The 17,374-nt window shown below is 59.3% G+C and overlaps 2 protein-coding genes across 3 annotated transcripts in view; one reads left to right on the top strand and one right to left on the bottom strand.

The window, feature by feature from the left end:
• The window catches only part of WWP2 (WW domain containing E3 ubiquitin protein ligase 2), a 41,443-nt gene extending 27,756 nt beyond the window's left edge, over window positions 1-13,687 (bottom strand). Inside the window, exons 1-6 of one of the 2 annotated variants that reach the window (XM_069868227.1) lie at window positions 13,619-13,687; window positions 10,602-10,685; window positions 9,814-9,961; window positions 9,433-9,551; window positions 2,512-2,649; window positions 1,532-1,628 (exon numbers count right to left, since the gene is read on the bottom strand). In XM_069868227.1, the coding sequence (XP_069724328.1) occupies window positions 1,532-1,628; window positions 2,512-2,649; window positions 9,433-9,551; window positions 9,814-9,961; window positions 10,602-10,685; window positions 13,619-13,658 (626 nt within the window). In that variant the 5' untranslated portion in view covers window positions 13,659-13,687. Of the gene's footprint in view, window positions 1-1,531; window positions 1,629-2,511; window positions 2,650-9,432; window positions 9,552-9,813; window positions 9,962-10,601; window positions 10,686-11,374; window positions 11,554-13,618 lie in introns of those variants that run through there. The other variant, XM_069868226.1, reaches the window with a different exon arrangement.
• A 105-nt stretch (window positions 13,688-13,792) lies between these two features.
• On the top strand, window positions 13,793-17,035 carry NOB1 (NIN1 (RPN12) binding protein 1 homolog). The gene is made up of 9 exons (XM_069868593.1): window positions 13,793-13,887; window positions 14,045-14,177; window positions 14,663-14,796; window positions 14,867-14,938; window positions 15,030-15,167; window positions 15,300-15,509; window positions 15,839-15,936; window positions 16,053-16,197; window positions 16,432-17,035. The coding sequence occupies exons 1-9, from the start codon at window positions 13,825-13,827 to the stop codon at window positions 16,699-16,701; spliced, it is 1,263 nt and encodes a 420-aa protein (XP_069724694.1). The 5' UTR covers window positions 13,793-13,824; the 3' UTR covers window positions 16,702-17,035.
• The last annotated feature ends 339 nt before the right edge of the window (window positions 17,036-17,374 follow it).

A 17,374-nucleotide genomic window follows, 5' to 3' on the forward strand; every position in this document is an offset into this window, starting at 1 on the left:
TGGGTATGTGCAGCAACGCTCTGCCCCACGTAGCAGTTCTACATCAAACTGTGGAGTGAAGTACAGAACAACCCAAAATTTGGGTGAGTTTAGGAATTGAAAACTAGCTAGAAAGTTTCCTGTACCTGATCACCCATAAAATTCTTAATGATTAAAAACACACCTGGAAGGTCTCTAAAGGTCCTCTGCAGAAACACCGTCCAGGCCTCTCCACAGTCATCTCGCACTCATGGGCTGAGACAACACCAGAAGCAGAACTGCTTACAGACAATTAGAAAGCAGTTGGGAATCAGAAGGAAGCAGTCACAGGCAGAGCCTCCCAAACTGGAACCTTCTAGGCTTTCTAGCATCTACTGATAGTTCCTAAGGGACTGCAAAGCCCAGCTCCATCAGGATGCTGAGCACTCTCTCACTCCTTAGAAGGCTTTAACACCTGGACAGCAGGAATCAAGAGGAGCAGCCACAACAAAACAGCACAAACTGCATTCAGCAACCCATTCCTAACATGCCATTCCACTCCTTCCTCATGTGGGAGATGAACACGTGGCATAGAAGGACAGGGTCACTTTTTGGAGCTGAAAACATTTCTCCTGTTTGTTCATCTCTTCTATGTGTCTGGCAGATAAAGAAAGAGCAGAAAAGCTCGAGGTGTAGGGCTTGTTGCTGAGAGTGCTCCCAAGCCTTGGGGCATGCAGAATCTCCTGGATGGCAGGCTGCAGGCACCCTCTCTACAGGCACACTTCTAGCCAGAACATCTGTATAGGCTGCTGGGCCACAGCCATGCTCTGGAAATATAAATAGGTGTTAAATTCAACTCCATGTTGACAGTGTGACACGTCTCTCAATAACCACAGCTCCAAAAGGAGCAGCACTGAGCCACTCCAGCCCAGCGAGAAGGCAAGAAAAAGCACCACGCCAGGCACAGGATGGCCTGCTGCCCAAGCATCTCATTTCCTTTGGAAGCAGCTGTTATTTCCCTGCAGCTCTGCTTTCTCTGCTTCTCCTGCTCTCCCCAGACCTTCGGAAGTGTGCCCGGGTGACCATCACCCAGAGGAGCACTGTGCTTCCCAGCCTCGTCCAGCGCCTGGCCGGGGCTGTGCTCAAGGCCAGAGCTGGGGTGCCCGTAATCCCCATTTGAAGGAACCCCTGCAAACCAATTATTTGCTGGTTTGCCTGGTCACAGTCTGCCCCACACCTCCCTGAGAGACCATTCCCTCAGCTGCCAGCAGAGTAACTGGTGGAAACTGTCTGGGCCGTCACAGACCTGATATTCCTTGAAAAACAAACAGCTTAGGAGAGGCACAGGTCAGCTGCACCCCAGCTGTGTGGCCACCTCCCAGCTCTGCTGTCCTCCAGGTCAGACAGCCCACCCCTGCTCCACACCTGTGGGCTGCTTTGCTGGGGGCTCACTGTGAGATCCAGAGTAGGATCCACTGCACAAGGATGATCCAGGCACCTCTCTGCTGCCTCACGGCTGCAGCAACCACCCAGTAACAGACTGATATAGGTGCTGCTGGCACAGGACTCTTACCTCGGTCTGCTTCCAAAGCAGTTTGTACTGGGAGGCTGGTGCCTGTTCTCCGTGGATGCTGTGGTGCTGCTGGGGTCTCGTCCAGGCACTTGGGACCCTGAGTGAGTGAAGAAAAAGCAGGTGAAGAAAATGACTGAGGCATCTACTAGTTCTATCCTCCTTCTGGAAGAAGGGAGGGGGAGAAAGGAGGATAGAACTAGTAGATAGTAGACAGAACTAGTAGATAGAACCTTTTTCCAGAAGGGAGACCCAAAAGCATAACAGGTCCATATATTACAGAACAGACCCACCCGCACACAAGGACCCCTTGCCCTTACACTGGGGTGCTCCCCTCTCCCACAGCTGTGAAACAGCACAGTCCATCCCACAGCACCCTATAGCACCGAGCAGTGCTAGGAGAGGTAAATGCAGACCTTTGCAGAACTGGCAGCACCAGGAGGGCACCCGCATTGAAGACTAATTTCCCAAGCTTAATCTCCCAGCAAGGAAGAGAAGGAGTCAAGGGAAAGCTGTGTGCCAGCCCCTGGCCAGGACCAGCTCTGCTCCATCCCCAGGCAGTCCCGAGGAGTCAGACATCAGTCCGTGTCTCCACGCACACTCTTCCACAGGGACCTCTTTTCCACGCAGGTCATTAAATACAGAAGCAGTTTCCCTGGCCCACACGGGACAGAGAGGGAAGAGGCCGAGCCATGCAAGCAGCCGACGGAGAGCCTGGAGAAGGGCTGCTCTGCTCACACCAGTGGGAGCCAGGGCGTGAGCCTGTCGACGCTCCCGCTCCTGTCCCATGCTTGCTCCCACAGGAGCCCAAGCGCAAGCCCGGACTCAGGCGGGAAGGGGTCGGAGCCTTACCTGGGAGAGGAGGACACAGCTGGCACTCAGACGCTTGCTCTGAGGTCCCAGGGGCCGTGCCCTCAGCCCCACTCCTCTACCCACCTCGTGCTCAGAGCCCCCATGCGCATGGGGCGATGGGCGGCACTCACCCTCTGTCACAGCACTGCCGTTAGGCAGGCTTCCCAGATCAACAGCAGGCCCGTCCAGGAAAATCGTCAGCTCTCCACCAGAGACAACACTGCCTTTGTTCTCCGTCTGCAGGTCCAGGGTCAGCTGCCTGTTCTCCACTGTGGGAGATGAGAGGACGAGAAGAAAGAGACCAAGCAGTCACCACTTGCGATGCCAGTCATCATGGAGGATGGCCCCACCACCCCAGGCCCCCCATGGCATGGGATGCCAGCCTCCCAGCCCCGTCAAGGCTTCCCCACAGTCCCCGAAGACAATGTGCCTGCTGTCCTGCAAGCATCACCAGAATTGGCCCCACACCCACATGCACCTACCAGCATCGCCAGAGGAGACCCCACCAGCCACACCACCAGCTCCCAGGGAAGACAGATCCTCCTTCCTCAGCCACTGCTGGCAAAGCGGGGTCCCTCCAGGGGCCTGGAGCTGCCTCCAGGCCCATGGCTGCAACACAGCTGAGGCCACCACCACTTACAGATCCAGAAACTGGAGCTCTAAGGAAGATCTTGGCAGGAAAGCCAAGGGATTTGGCTGGTTTAACCCAATACACAAGTCAAGAAGAGGGTGGCCACCAGCAGGTGCCTGGCACACTATGAAAGCCGATGGCTACATGTCCAACAGCGCCTGAAGCCATGGCCTGCTGCAGGGAGGCGAGCAGCATCTTTCAGAAGCAAGGGTATCCTCGTGCAGCCTAAAAAGCCTAGGCAAGCAGCAGAGGAAAACACCAGGCACATCTCTCCATCCTCTTCCCTGTGTATAAGTCCCACCGAACTGGCACAAAGAACTGCCCCTAAACACACAGGAACACTCCCTTGTGGCATCAGATCGCCTTTGCAGAAGCTTCTGGAGCGGGTAGCATGGGCTGTGAGGCTCCTGGAGATGGCTGCCAGCTCCACTCCCCTCCTTCGTGAGCCAGCTTGGCTCCTGCAGCTCAGCGAGACTTTGCAAGTCACAGCTCCACATACAGCTGGACGCTGCAGCTTTGCTCAGAGGTAACAGCCCCAGGAACACCGCTCCCATTTCTCCCAGCAGGCACAGAGTGAGGGACTGTCTTGAGGCAGCCTCTGGGCATCCTGGCGCATGGCACCATGTGGCTCACGGGCTTCCTGACCACCTCCAACAGCCTCCTCCAGCCATGTACAAGGGGCCGTGTCCCCATGGGTGATGGGAGAACAACCTGACCCTCAGTGCCCGTAGCACGCAGGACTCTTGCACCACTGCAGCAATGCCTGCCAGAGCCAGCAGGACTGAAACACCCAGCTCCACCAAGGAAGGCCAGAAAAATTAGGCTGTGCCAGCCTGGGATACCAGCCCAGATGCTTCCTGACTCATTTGCTTAAGTAATATTTTTATTATACACAGATAGCTCACGACACAACAGCACCAGTTTTCAGTAAGATGCTTTGTCCCAGTCCACCACAGGGATGGGGTGCGGTACCTGTCAGCAGGAGGATGGGAACATGCTTCCCATGGATCCCTTGGCCCATCTCTAGCTCTGGAACAAAACACACTGGCAGAGCCCCAGGATGTGCAACCACCACCCAAACAGCACCTAGAGCTCCCGGCTGCCAGCCCAGCCCCTGCACAGCACCAGGGGGAAGGCACAGAGACCGTGGTGCCGCTGCACACCGGCCTGGCCATTGCCAGGACCAGAAGCAGCTACACATCTCTTGTGCCAGCCCGAAGAGCGGCTGCTGCCCTCCTGCCCTGTCCAGAGCGGCTTCTTCCTGCAGGCTCCTGCCTGCCAGCCTCACACAGCTGGGAAGGGACACAAAGAGGACAGAGAAGGGGTCCAGCATGAGGCCAGTACTTGCACCACATGCACCAGCCCATGGCTAGCAGCCGTCCTTCCTCAGAGCCGACCAGCTCTACGAGGGGAAGCCCAGCAGCAGGGCCGGTGGCCCCATGTTGGGATTCATCACCCCTTCCTCCAAGCGGTCTCTGCTTCACAGGGCATTCAATGGGCACCCCAAAAAACAGCGCTACAGGGTCTGCAGTGAAGACAGGGCTGCCGGACAGGCTGCTTTCATGAATCTCATGAAAATGTCTCAGGTTTTCAGTGCCAAGGAGGCAGACATCCCCTCAGCATCCAGTGTCCTCTCAGCAGGGTGCAGACACGGCAGAAACACATGCTCATGGGGCAGAGCATGGAGCTTGGAGACCAGCCCTATCGCTCATTACCCACCCATCATCAGACAAGAGATTCTGCTAAGCCTGGTCTTACCCATCTGCCTAAAGGAGTTGCTCTCATCTTGCTTCCAAGAGGAACCAATCTCACAGACCATTTTAAGAGCCTGAGATAGAAGATGCTACTAAGCGCAGCCAAAAAAACCAGAACAAATCCAGACCCTGTTTCTCCCGGCTGCTCCAAGCCATAGGAATTTGCATTTTCTCCCAGCCATCCGGAAGTCGTGCCCACACACTCCAGGGGTCCCCTCCATCCCCCTCTGTGAGCGCCCGGCAGCCGAGCGCTCTGCTCTCCCCACCAGAGCCGCACAAGCCCTCATTGTGCAGGAGCCTGGCTGAGGGGGCGGCAGCGCAGGAGCAAAGACAAGGTGTCTCCAAGTGGAGGATGTGAACATGAACCTCCCAGCCGGCTTCCTTCTCCCCCTCTCCACCCCCTTCAGCTTTTTTAAAGAAAATAAACACTAGCAGAACCTTCCATTCACTGTCCCCTTCCAGCACGCGGGACGCACAAAGGGACATTGCTGTTGCACCAACAGAGGGTCCCCTGAACGGCTGAGCACAAAGGCTGCCTGTGTCCTGCCGGCAGCCAGAATGTCAGAAGGATTATTATTATTTTGGGAGGGGGTCGGGGGCTGATTTGGTCCTGAATAAGGTCTCAGTTCAGCTACTTCCAGTGCCCCGCACGCAGCATCAGAGCTCCCATTTAGCAGAGGTGAGCTGGAATTCCCACCCAGCCCATTAAGCGGATTTACGGTCCCACGAAGCGAGGCTGGTAGCAGGCAGCACGATAACGGGCTCGAGCTGAGCCCAAGCCTGAGCCCTCTGGGACCTCCAGGAACTATACATGTCTGATGCCCATGGGCACAAACACCAGAGAGCTGCACCCCTGCCTCTTCCCTGGGTCGGGTGGCTCCATCTTTGCACACCCAGCCAGGAAAATTTCCAGACAGACAGCCTGACGGTGCTTCCCACCCTCTCAGCTCCTCAAGCCCTCTTTGCACATTTCCACTGGATGAAAAGGCCAGTTTCCACTCAAACAGCTCCACATGATCAAAGCTGTATCCACTATCACCCCTTGAGAGCAGCCGGGGCTGCTGCTAATCCAAACGATAAGCAGATCCTCTGGGCTGCCCTGAAAACCACACACCCTAGCCAGCAACCTACTCGTCCCTCATCAGTCTGCAGAAGAATCAAATCTTAGGGTCAGAACCCTGCCCTGAAAGTGCCTGGCACTAGACAGAAAAGGCAGAGCAGCGAATAACATCAGTGGAGCCTCTCTCAGACCACCCCAGGGCTCAGGGCTGGCTGGCAGGCAGCACCCACCTCCCTGGTGCTCAGCAGGTCAAGACTGACTTAACCTTTGTGCTTTCTCATAGCTGAAACAGTGATTCTGTGCTGTGGCTACAGCCCCTCCAAGAAGAAGCCGAGAGGAAAGTTAGACCTTCCACAGCCATCCCTAAACCAAAGGGGAACCCTGAGTTTAGAGGAAGGGATAATCCTTACTGTCCCAGGTATTGTGTAAAAGTCTCCCAGGTGGTGGGAAGGTTTGTCCCTGCTGCTGACCCAGTCCCAGCCCCCACGGCTTAGAGACAATTGTGTCCCACTCCATTTATCTGTAGGTATAAGCAGGAGGACCTCAGACTTCTGTGTCCTTCCTCTGAAGCACCAGAGCCCTGGGAAGGAAGAGAGAGGCAAAGAGCCCGCTGTCTCTGACCAGAGGCAGCTGGCTGGCTGCAAACTGGACCCACCAGGGCACAGCAGGACCAGACCCAGCAGACCCTGGAGGTGGCCACGGCATGGGGACAGTGCTTGGTGGTCACAGTCCCATCAACTCTGCAGGTCACTCGGGACACGCCACCCCGAGTGATGAGGGTAGGCACAGTCTGACCCATGCTGACTTACTGCCTTGGACAATCAGTTTTACAGGACTGTCGCCCGGCTCACTGGGCAGCCACCTCGCCGCCTGTGCATTCACCTTCACAACTCCTCACTCAGACAGAGCCTTTGCTGCTGGGTCACACAGTAGAGCTCCTTTGACAGCTTATCCACAACACAGAGGTAGCTGCAGCTTTCCAGGGGTTTCAGGGTTTGCTGCTGGCTTCCTGGAGGGTCTTGTGAGGCTGCGGCTCCAGCTGCTCTGCCTGGGGAGCAGCAGCAGGGAAAGAAAAGGCTCTGCAGGATCTGTAAAATCCTGGCATGTGGTGCCACTCAAGAAACAGGAGTCTGTTGATGTAACTTGCAACCCAAGGAGCGAGCAATAAAAGCAAACGCTTTCATTTGCAAGCTGCAGCCTGGCTCACTCCAGTGCCTGCACAGGCATCCACTGCTCGGCACACAGGGGGACCAGCAAGTCCCAGTATCAGCTTCCACACAGACCATGGCGTGGGGCCGGCCAGGGACGTTCCTCAAGCCTTGTGGGAAGAACAGACTAGGAGCTCCCAGAGCCTGGGAACAAAGAGGTGCCTCTGCGGCAGGCAGCAGCTCGGGGGCCAGGGCAGGGGGCTGTGCCATTGCAAATTAGCTGTTTTATGGCAGCCCTGGGAGCAGCTCAGCCCTGTGGAAGGCTCCAGCTCATTTTCTGTGATTGAGCCCATTCTTACCCACCTCTCCGTCTCCCTGGCCAATCCCCTTCGAAAGCAGGAGGGCGCTGCCTGCCAGAGGAGAGGCCCCAGAGGCATCTGCCAAGGCAGTGGGAAGCACAAGCCTAAAAGCAAGGCTGGACCCGCCCGGTGCAGGAGCTCCTGTCCGACACCTCAGGCATTTAGCTCCAGCAGGCTCTCCTCATCTTCCCGGGAGCTCGGGCCTGACTGGGCTCAACGCTGAGCTCTTTTTCCAGGCTCCAGAGCCTCAGCTCTTCCACTTGGAGCATGGTGTGCTTGGCAGGAGGGCTGACAGAAAGAGTGGGGTAGCTCGAGCGTGTTTCTGGCAGGCAAGAGCTCTGCACACGCTGCCATGGAAGTCACTGGCAGCGAGAACACCACCCCTGCCCAAAAGCAGAGCAGCAGGAACAATTCTTCCCCACCGAGAACAGCTACAGGAACATTAACCAAAAGCCACAGCTACACTCACGTACCAGTAACTTACAGAAAAGCTCATCAAAATCATAGCAAACCCAACCAAACTAGAAAGCGGGTCTGCTGCCCAGCAGGAGCAGCTCTGGGGAAGCGGACACTCCTGCTGAACACTTCCGAGGATGGGAAGAGGATGGCCAGGTCCTGAATGACAGACACACAAATTTTGTTGCCTTCCCCCAGATCACGAGCTGCATTAGGACATTACATGTCCAACTCGGGATGGCTTGAAATCCTAACCAGCCTTTGCACACTCCTGCATGACCTGGCTCCTTCCCCAGGCTGGCAGCACAGGGAATGAACTCCCCTCCTCTCGGCAGACAAGACGCTCTCTCAAGGAAAGGATGTCCCAGGTGCCCAGGCTCCCACAGGACCTCCAGGGAGCCCACCAGCAGTCTCTGGCCCACTCAAAGCTTCAGCAAAGCCCAAAGGCCATGCAGGGAGACCGCGGAAAAGAGGAGGGCACAGACATCAGGCTAGACAAGATGAGCAGATGAGCACATGGCTCACTCAGGCGGTGCCAGCAGACCCAGCCCACAGCAGCACCTTCCCGGCAGGGCAGGGCAGGCTCTGCAGCTTTAAGAGTCCTCCCTCCCAGCCCACGGTGTCAAGGAAAAATCTGACACGTTTTTTCTGGTGGATGTTAACGGACAAGCTAGAACAGCCAGTTGCCTTTTCCATTCATTTTCCACACAACCCCCTGGGACGCCTGCAAATGAAAGAGCCGATTGTGCCTCTGCAGAGGAGCAGGCAGGTAGGGCCAGAGCAGCAGCGGCTTCAGGAGCCCGGCACAGCTCAGTATTTGCACAGCTTGGGAAGGAAAAGCTGCAGAGGAAGGTGCCCTCGGGCAGAAACCCCACTGCAGGCCTCCAGACAGCAACAGGCCAAGCAAGAGGCAGCACAGCCCTGTAACAGCCCAGGGTGGACGTTCAGGTCCTCACTGGCTTTGCAAGGTGACAGTGGCAGCATCACAGCTCCCCACGTTGGCCCTCACTTCCCTGGCAGGACAAAGTGCCACCCAGGGGCACAGCAGCCTGCCCGACACAGGGAGCACAGCAGGAACCCCGCCACAGTTCGGTAGCCGGCAGCTGGCAGTGAAGCAGCAAACCCCAGCCCTGGCACAGGGGAGAGTCTGAACCAGCCCCCTATTCCCACCTTGGGCACGAGGCCCCTCTCCCTGCTGAATACCAGGTTTGTCTCTTGCAAGCGGCAGAGCTTTGCTTGGAAAAGACAGAGCAAACCTTTTCCAGCCCTGCGCAGCCGCTTGAGCGGCCCAAGCCCTGAATGGCCGCCTTTATGCAGTAGCTGCTGTCACGAGCCACACTCTGGCGACCACAAATGGCAGCAAATAGCTGAGGGGTTTGTGTTTCCGTGCAGGCCGCGGCACCCTGGCTAACAGAGGTATGGCTTCTGTCACACCCCAGCCCCCCGGCTCTGACAGGCAGCCCAGGGTGCACAATGCTGCCTTGTTCCCTCCCGAGGCTGGGGACTGCTGAGAGACACTGGCTGCTGCCCTTCCTCCCAATCTCGCACCTATGGGGCTGGCGAGGTGGCAGGACCCTGCGGAATGTGGCGCCCCCAGCCAGGGCAGAAGCCCAGGGATCCCAGCGCGGTCCGGCTCGTACATACGTTTCCCGCCGCTTTTCAGCAGGTTGCTGAGGCTGACGGAGGCGGTGCCCAAAAGCTCATTCCTCAGGGTATGGCAGCTCCACACCTTCAGGTCCAAGTGGCTCTGAGCTGTGACATTCCTGCAGAGACCAGAGAAGGTGGCCATCACTGTGGTGTCAACCCTGCTCCATGTGTGGGGAGTGGGTAGTGCCAGGCCTGCCAAAACCAGGGAGGGGAGGGAGGTGGGCAAGGCCATGGGGCACTGGGAGAACCTCCTCCTGCTGCCCTCCCAGCCGATCCCCAACACCCGAGCAGCCCCAGCCGATGGCACAGCAAGGGACACTGGGGAGCACGAAGCCAGGCCCAAAACCAACCCCACACCAGGGGGTGGCAGTGACTTACAGGATGAGGATCTCATTCCACAGCAGCTCAGAGATCCCAATCTGCTTTCCAGTCTTCTTGGTCTCGCTGGGTAGCCCATCTCCCGCCACCTCCACATAGCAGTTCATCCGCGACGGGCGGCTGTGCACCTTGGGCTTCACAGACACGACTGGGCAGAGGGGACAGGCAGAGAGGGTCACGCAGCCACACAGGAGACCTCGTCCCCTGCCCCATACACACACACATCCCATCCCTGCCAGCTCAGAGTGCCACGAGGCACCATGGAGTCAAACTGCTTGAGAGGGGGAGCGAGAAGCAATTGTCCTGATGGCAGCAATGGCCGCACCCAGGAGCTCCCGTCACTGCGTGTCCCCAGCTTCACCCCTGCCTCAGCCTCACACCTGAAGGCTGCAGGAGCGCCACAGTCCCCACAGACACTGCTCTGTGCCAGGGCTTGTGGGGAAGGGTGAGGAAAGGGGCCTCTGTCAGAGTCATTGGGCAGAAGCACCCACCAGGCTGGCAGCGCCCTGCGCTGGGGCTGCCCCGGGGACGCAGCTCCAGAGGACACAGCTCCAGGCTTCGGGAGCCACCTCGCGGCCAGAGAGCCACATCCCGACGGCAGGCGGGGAGAGGAGGCGGCAGAGGCCGGCTGACAGCTGCTCCGCTTCCCTGGGCACCCGTGGGACGCAGGGCAGTGCTGCTCTTGCCCAGTCCCTGCTCCCCCGCAGGTCTCCCAGCCCGTGTGCAGGCAGAGGACCAGAGGCACCCAACACCCGTATTCCCTGCTGCGAGGACGCGGCACGACTCACCTTTCACGGAGAGCTGGGACTTCTCGCAGGGCTGCCCGGCTCTGGCCCTGCTGGAGCTCGCAGCGGCCATGGCATCACCCCCAGCTGGAAGCAGAGAGAGAGGAGACACCTCAGGATCACAACCGCCACACAGAGGATGCCAGGGCTGCACTGGAGTCCCAGGTCAGCCCCTCTGCACCCAAAAGCGGCCTGGCTGCTACTGTAAGTGACCCACACAACAAGGAGACTTGGCAATGGACAGGCATATCCTCAGTGAACACAGGTTCCCTCTCACTTCTGATAAACCAGCTCTGCACTGCAGGCAATGGCAACGCTGTGCCCTAGGGAGAGAAACTCCCCTTCAACATCACCACCATGGCCTGAAGAGATCTGAGCCAAGCTGGGCAACACTCAGTCCCCCAACACTTGATTTGGGCAGCTGCAGCTCACCCAAAGGTCACTGCACAGGCCAGAGCAGTCCCCAAAGCCTCCAGCAGATCCACTGTCTTGCTGCCAAGCAGCCTGCATGGCTATGGCACAAGGAATCCCTCGGAAAGGACAAGGTGGTGACATGGGCAGAATAGAGGAAGGTCTGATCACTGTAAGGGGAAGCAGTCACATCTCTCAAGGACACTCCAAGTCTCTCTCTGGCAGCAAAATCACACAGAAAAATCAGTCCCGTCTACCCTAACACACCACGCAGGAGACGAGGACCACAGCTGCCCTTAACACAGAGCAGGATCACACTGCAGAGCAAGCTACGAGCCCAGGCTTCCACTCCCCCAAGCGCTCACCACTTCCTTGCTCTCCAGCGCCAGTCACTGTCACCACAGGCATAGTGCTCCCCCCTGCTCCTTCTGCTGCAGCTTTCCCCCGGAGTCACCCACTGGGAACAGGGGAATATGCAGGAAGGACACGAGCTGTAACGCCCAGGGATGCTGGCAGAACACGTGGCTGGGCGCTTCTGCCGAAACGCCTGACCACAAAGTAGAAGGATGAGATCACGCATCACGCAGAAGCACGAGGTGCTCAGTCTGGGACCACAGAGTCAGCTATCGACTCACACCGGCCTCCTAAGCCCGTTGGCAGCAGTTCTCCTCTCTGCATTTCCCAGGCAGAGGAGCTGGAGAGGATGCGGTCACCTGCAGTGGGTGTCAAGGTCATGGACCAGAGGATCTCTGCTGCACAAGCCCACAAAGGAGCAGGGCAGTCTCAATCCCATCTCCTGGGGCAGCAACGAGGACTCAGACAAAGTCAGACCTGATCCTCCTCACAAGCCACTGAGGCCAAGAGCACCCTTCCTGTTTGGTCCTAGACCAGAGTGGCTGCCAACCTCTCCCTTCCCGGATCAGGAGGGGGAAAATAAGGAAAGACAAGAAGTGCATCTCCAGCAGCTCAGCCCTGCCACCTCCCCTCCCATGCAGGAGTCTCTCTCTTCCCTGCCCTCTCCTCACCTCCTCATTAGACCTCAACAAGCTCCATCTCCAAGCCAGGTCCCTTTTAATGCCCGTTTCATGAACCAGAGTCTCCACTCCCTTCTCTGTGACAGCCCCATGCAACCTCACCCCTCTCAGCACAGCAAACCCTCCCGACACTCCGTGCTCAGTCCAGACTTCACAGGTGCCTTGTACGACCCCCAGTCCTGCCTGGAAAACTTCATTTGGTACCAGACTTGCTGCTGCCTCAGCGACCTCAGCTGGTGGCTGGAGGCGCTCTAACACAGGCCCATCTCATCCTCCTCACTGGTAGGGGGGAGCTGACTTATGGAGGGAGGTTCTTCCATAAGACTTAACTGTACTTGCTTCCACTGCAGTCACTCCTGCTCCAAATACCCTGGCCCACAGATTGCCCTGGTCTTCCCCTAGGATATTGTTATTCCTCATGTTTGTTATGACTCCCCAGCTCCACATCACCACTTATTTCATTAGTGTCATTAAGCAGGCCCACAGGAAACAGCCGGCACGTGTGCTCCTCCTGCACCAGCTCATCCTTTGGGTTCTCCTGCACCAGCATTAGCGACCCGTATCCCCCAGGTCACTGCGGTGAGAGCCAAGGCTCTCAGCCCTGGGCCTCCCTCGCAGCCATGGGTGCCGCTTTCCCTCTTCTCCCACCATCCCCCACGGTAACATCAGCTCCACCGGAGAAGATGATTTGGGGTTCATTAATCACAGAATCATTTGGGTTGGAAGGGACACTAAAGATCATCCAGTTCTGACCCCTCTGCCACTGGATCAGGGGCTCCAAGCCCCATCCAACCTGGCCTTGAACACCTCCAGGGATGGAGCAGCCACAGGTTCTCTGAGCAACCTGTGCCAGGTGCTCACCACCCTCATCATGAAGAAATTCTTCCTAATGCCTAATCTAAATATTCCCCTCACTGATTTGTAGCCATTTCCCCTCAGTCCTACCACCTCAGTTCCTGCTGCATCCTGTACTCACAGACCCTGCTGAGCACCCCACAAAAGCCTCACCCTCACTTAGTTTAACGGCCCTAACCACGTTAAAAACCTCTCAGCAAACCCCTCTGTGCGCAGCCCTGTTCCTCAGGCACCGCTCTCCTCTCGGATCACCCCTTCCCCGCTCCCGCACGCTCCGTTCACAGCCCACAGCCCTTCCCACGGGGCCCGTGACCGGTGTGAGCCCAGGGCGCTCCCTCACCACACAGCTCCCCTCCTCTCCCTACGGTCACGGCCTCCCCGCCCCAGCTGCCACGGGGGTGTCTGGGCCCAGCTTCGGCCCCCAGGAGCCGGGCACCCTCACCCCCCATCACAGGGGCCACGGAACCGGGCAGGGAGAGGGGAAAGGGGACAGAGCGAGGGGGCCGAGGGGGCGGGAAGAGCGCGAGGGGACAAGAGGGCGGGAAGAGCGCGAGGGGATCGAGGCGGCGGGAAGAGCGCGAGGGGACTGAGGGCTGGGGGACAGAGCGAGGGGACTGAGGGAGAGGGAAGAGAGCGAGAGGACCGAGGGGATGAGGGGGGACAGAGCGAGGGGGGGACAGATCCCGGCCTACCCCCGTCCCGGCCCCCGTCCCGAGTTACCGGCTCCCGCTCCGCTTCCGGCTCCAGCGCCCGCCGTCATGTGACCGCGCCGTCACCTGACCGCGCCGGCCGGGACGCGCGTCCGGAAGCCGGGACTACAGTTCCCGGCAGGCATCGCGGCACGGAGAGGGCGGCTTCCCGGCTCGTAGGACTACAACTCCCGTCAGGCACCGCGGCGCGGGCAGCGCCTTCCGGTAGGCGCGGACATGGCGCGCGTGGAGCACGTTGTGGCGGACGCCGGGGCCTTCCTCAGCGCGGCCCCGCTGCAGGTACCGGGGGGGCCACAGGGACCGGGGCGGGGCGCGGACCAGGGGAAGCGCGGGGATCCAGCGGGGTACCGGGCCCGGGGAGGCGCAGGGGAGCCGGAGGGACCGGGCTCGGGAGCTGTGGGGGTAAGCGGTCCCGGTCTGACGGCGCTGCCTCTAGGACATCGCGCAGAACCTGTACACCGTGCCCGAGGTGCTGGCCGAGATCCGCGACCGGCCGACTCGCCGCCGCCTGGCCGCCCTGCCCTGCCAGCTGCACCTGCGCCGCCCGCGGCCCGAGCTCCTGCGCCTCGGTGAGCAGCGCGGGGCCGTCCCCGCCGGTGCCCGCCCGCCCCGGGCAGAGAGCGGCCTGCGGGCACGGGCCGGCGCGCTAGGGAGGACAGCGAGGGGCTGGAGCACAGGGGTTCTGGGAGGGGCTGAGGGACCTGGGGCTGTTGAGCCCGGAGGAGGCTGAGGGGAGAACTCACCGCTTTCTGCAGCCCCTGGAAAGGAGGTTGTGGTGAGGTGGGTGTTAGTCTGTTCTTCCAAGTAGAATGAGAGGAAACGGCCTCACCTTGTGCCGTGGGAAGTTGAGATTGGATATTAGGGAATATTACTTCATGGAAAGGGTTCTCAGGCACTGGCGGAGCCTGAGGATGGTGTCCCCGTCCCGGGAGGGGTTTAAGAGACGGGCAGATGAGGTGCGCAGAGATAGTTCAGTGGTGGACGGGTGCGGTTGGACTCTGTGGTCGCAAAGGTCTTTTCCAGCCAAAGGATTCTGTGATTCCCTGCCCCACAGTGACTGACTTCTCCAAGAAGACCGGGGACTACCCCAGCCTCTCGGCCGCTGACCTCCAGGTGCTGGCCCTCACCTGCCAGCTGCAGGCCGAGACCGATGGCCCCGGCGGCCTCCGCTGGGAGCCCCCCGACAAGGTAGGGCCCAGCCCCAGGGACGGGGGCCCAGCGCCTGGGCTGCCCCACGACCTCCGCGCTGCTCCCCCAGGTGCGGCTCAGCTCCACCCCGCAGCACCCCGAGGCGCCCCTGCACCTTGCCGGTTTCCACCTGCCCACCAAGGTAAGGGACGGGGACACAGCCCCTCAGGCCACAGGGTACAGCCCCACGGAGTCTGCAGGCGAGGAACCCCAGGGCCTGTGTCCCCCCACAGCACAAGCGCCCGGGGAAGGGCCAGCGTCACCCCAGCCCTGAGAGAAGCACGGTTCTGTCCGAGAGTGACGAGTTCAGCTCCTTTCTTTACTGGCGAGCCCCCCTGCCCAGCATTGAGGAGGAGCTGCAAGAGCTGCTGGTGAGACCCAGAGCCTCCTCTCCTCTCTGTCCATATTGCCCTGGTCTCTGGCTTTTTCTGACTTCTCTGGGCAGTGCTGGCCTGCACCAGGCATGCTGCGTGAGCCACAGCCGAATGTCTCCTTCACCACAGAAAGCTCAAGCCGTCTCCGTTAGCCCAGAGGAACACCGGAACTCTGAGGATGAGGCCAGTGCTGGGGAAGAGGAGGACGAGGAGGAGAGTGATGACGAGGGTTGGATAACACCCAGCAACCTCAAGCAGGTGCAGCAGGACTCGGGGCACCGTGACACAGCTCCCGTCGGTGTCCAGGTCGGCTGCGTCACCACTGACTTTGCCATGCAGGTGGGTGCCGGCTGCTGCCCTGCACGGGGCCTGCTCCAGCCTCAGGAGCACGGGGACTGGCAGGGTGCACCGAGGGGCAGATTCGCAGATTACTCAGACTTCTAGGCTGGTTAAGCCAGCGCACCGAGAGAGAGGAACGCGCTGCTGAGTCCCTGGGGCAGGATGGGACCAGCTGTGTGACAGCTCCTTTTAGCTTAGAAGCAGCCAGTTCTGTCCATCACAGATGTCTCCCTTTCTGTCAGCCTCTCGGGGCCTGGGTTGGCAAACCCCATTTAAAGCTTCTGATTGTCCCAGCTCACGATATCCTCCTGTCTCCCTCCTCATTGCAGAACGTGCTGCTGCAGATGGGCCTCCACGTGCTGGCAGTGAACGGCATGCTGATCCGCCAGGCCCGCAGCTACATCCTCCGCTGCCACGGCTGCTTCAAGTGAGCAAGCGCACACACAGCAGGGGCAAGCGGTGCTGCTGGGGGCTGGGTGGGTGCTCCGGCTCGTGGGCTAAGCTTCTGTACCACTGTAAACTCCCTCTGTCCCTGTCCTGCAGGACTACTTCAGACATGACCAAGGTTTTCTGTCCTCATTGTGGTAACAAGACCCTGAAGAAGGTCGCCGTGAGCGTCAGCGATGATGGGAGCCTCCACATGCATTTCTCCTGCAACCCCAAGGTGCTGAACCCCCGAGGGCTCAGGGTGAGTAGCGGCCTGTGCTGGGACGAGGTCCTGGCCAGCAGCCTCTGGGTTGGAGGGAACCGTGGGCAGACGGGAATCAAAGCAAAGCTGTGATCATCCTCCAGATCTTCCACTCGACACCGGGGCTTTCGGGCTTTATTTGCTCAGTTCTCCAGATGCTTCCAGTGATCTTCAAATCCCTTTGAGCAAGAGTTACCCCTGAAGTAAGCTGAGCGATTGCTTTTCTCTTGGCAGTACCCGCTGCCAGCCCCGAGAGGAGGGAAGCACGCCAACAACCCTCACCTGGTGGAGGACCAGCCCTTCCCGCAGCAGCGACTATCCCGCAAGGCCAGGCAGAAGACCAACGTCTTTGACCCAGACTACGTGGCCGGGGTCTCGCCCTTTGTGGAGAATGACATCTACAGCCGCGCGGCCAACCTGCAAATCCGGGACGCGGCCCTGGGCGCTGGCAGGAGGCGCCTGAACCCCAACGCCGTGACAAAGAAGTTCGTGAAAAGGAGGTAAAGGGTGGGACAAGGCCCCATGCGGCCGGTGCTGCAAGCCAAGGACTGTCTGTGTCCGCTCGGGGGTTGCGTGTTCCTGCCTGATGGCTCAGGGCTCGCGAGGCCTTTCCAGCGCCCTTTCAAAGGCAGCCGTCCTGGGCAGGGACCCAGCCTTTATTTCCACGCTTCTCAAGAGCAGCCGTGAGAGCAGGCACGAGTTGTCAGGTTTGGGGAGGCTCTGACTGGGGCTGATGTACCTGATCCTGGCGGAGCTGGGTGAGGCAGTGGCTGCCCTGCTCAGCCCCCTGGACCCCCAGGCAGTGGCTGTGTTGCTAATAAACACAAAAACCCTTAGCGCTGTGACTCCATAGTGTTTGTGTAGCTGCAGGTGCCAAGCTTAGGGCTGGGGTGTGCCGTCCTCTGAGCCTCAAGAGGAAGAGGGGGGTTTGCTCAGGGTGTTTTTTTCTGTTACATGGCACAAACGAGGAGGTGGATAATGAATGTCTGCAGCACAGCCGCATCTGACCTCGCAGTGGTTGATGCTCCAGGCAGTGAGTGTTTGAGCAGCACCTTTCAGATTGATCATAGTTTGGGTCAGAAGGGATCTTGCAGCCCATCCAGTCCCACCCCTGCCCTGGGCAGGGACCCCTCCCACTGGATCAGGGGCTCCCAGCCCCATCCAGCCTGGCCTTGAA

The sequence above is a fragment of the Phaenicophaeus curvirostris genome, chromosome 14 (genome assembly GCF_032191515.1).
Source record: "Phaenicophaeus curvirostris isolate KB17595 chromosome 14, BPBGC_Pcur_1.0, whole genome shotgun sequence".
Lineage (NCBI taxonomy): Eukaryota > Metazoa > Chordata > Aves > Cuculiformes > Cuculidae > Phaenicophaeus > Phaenicophaeus curvirostris.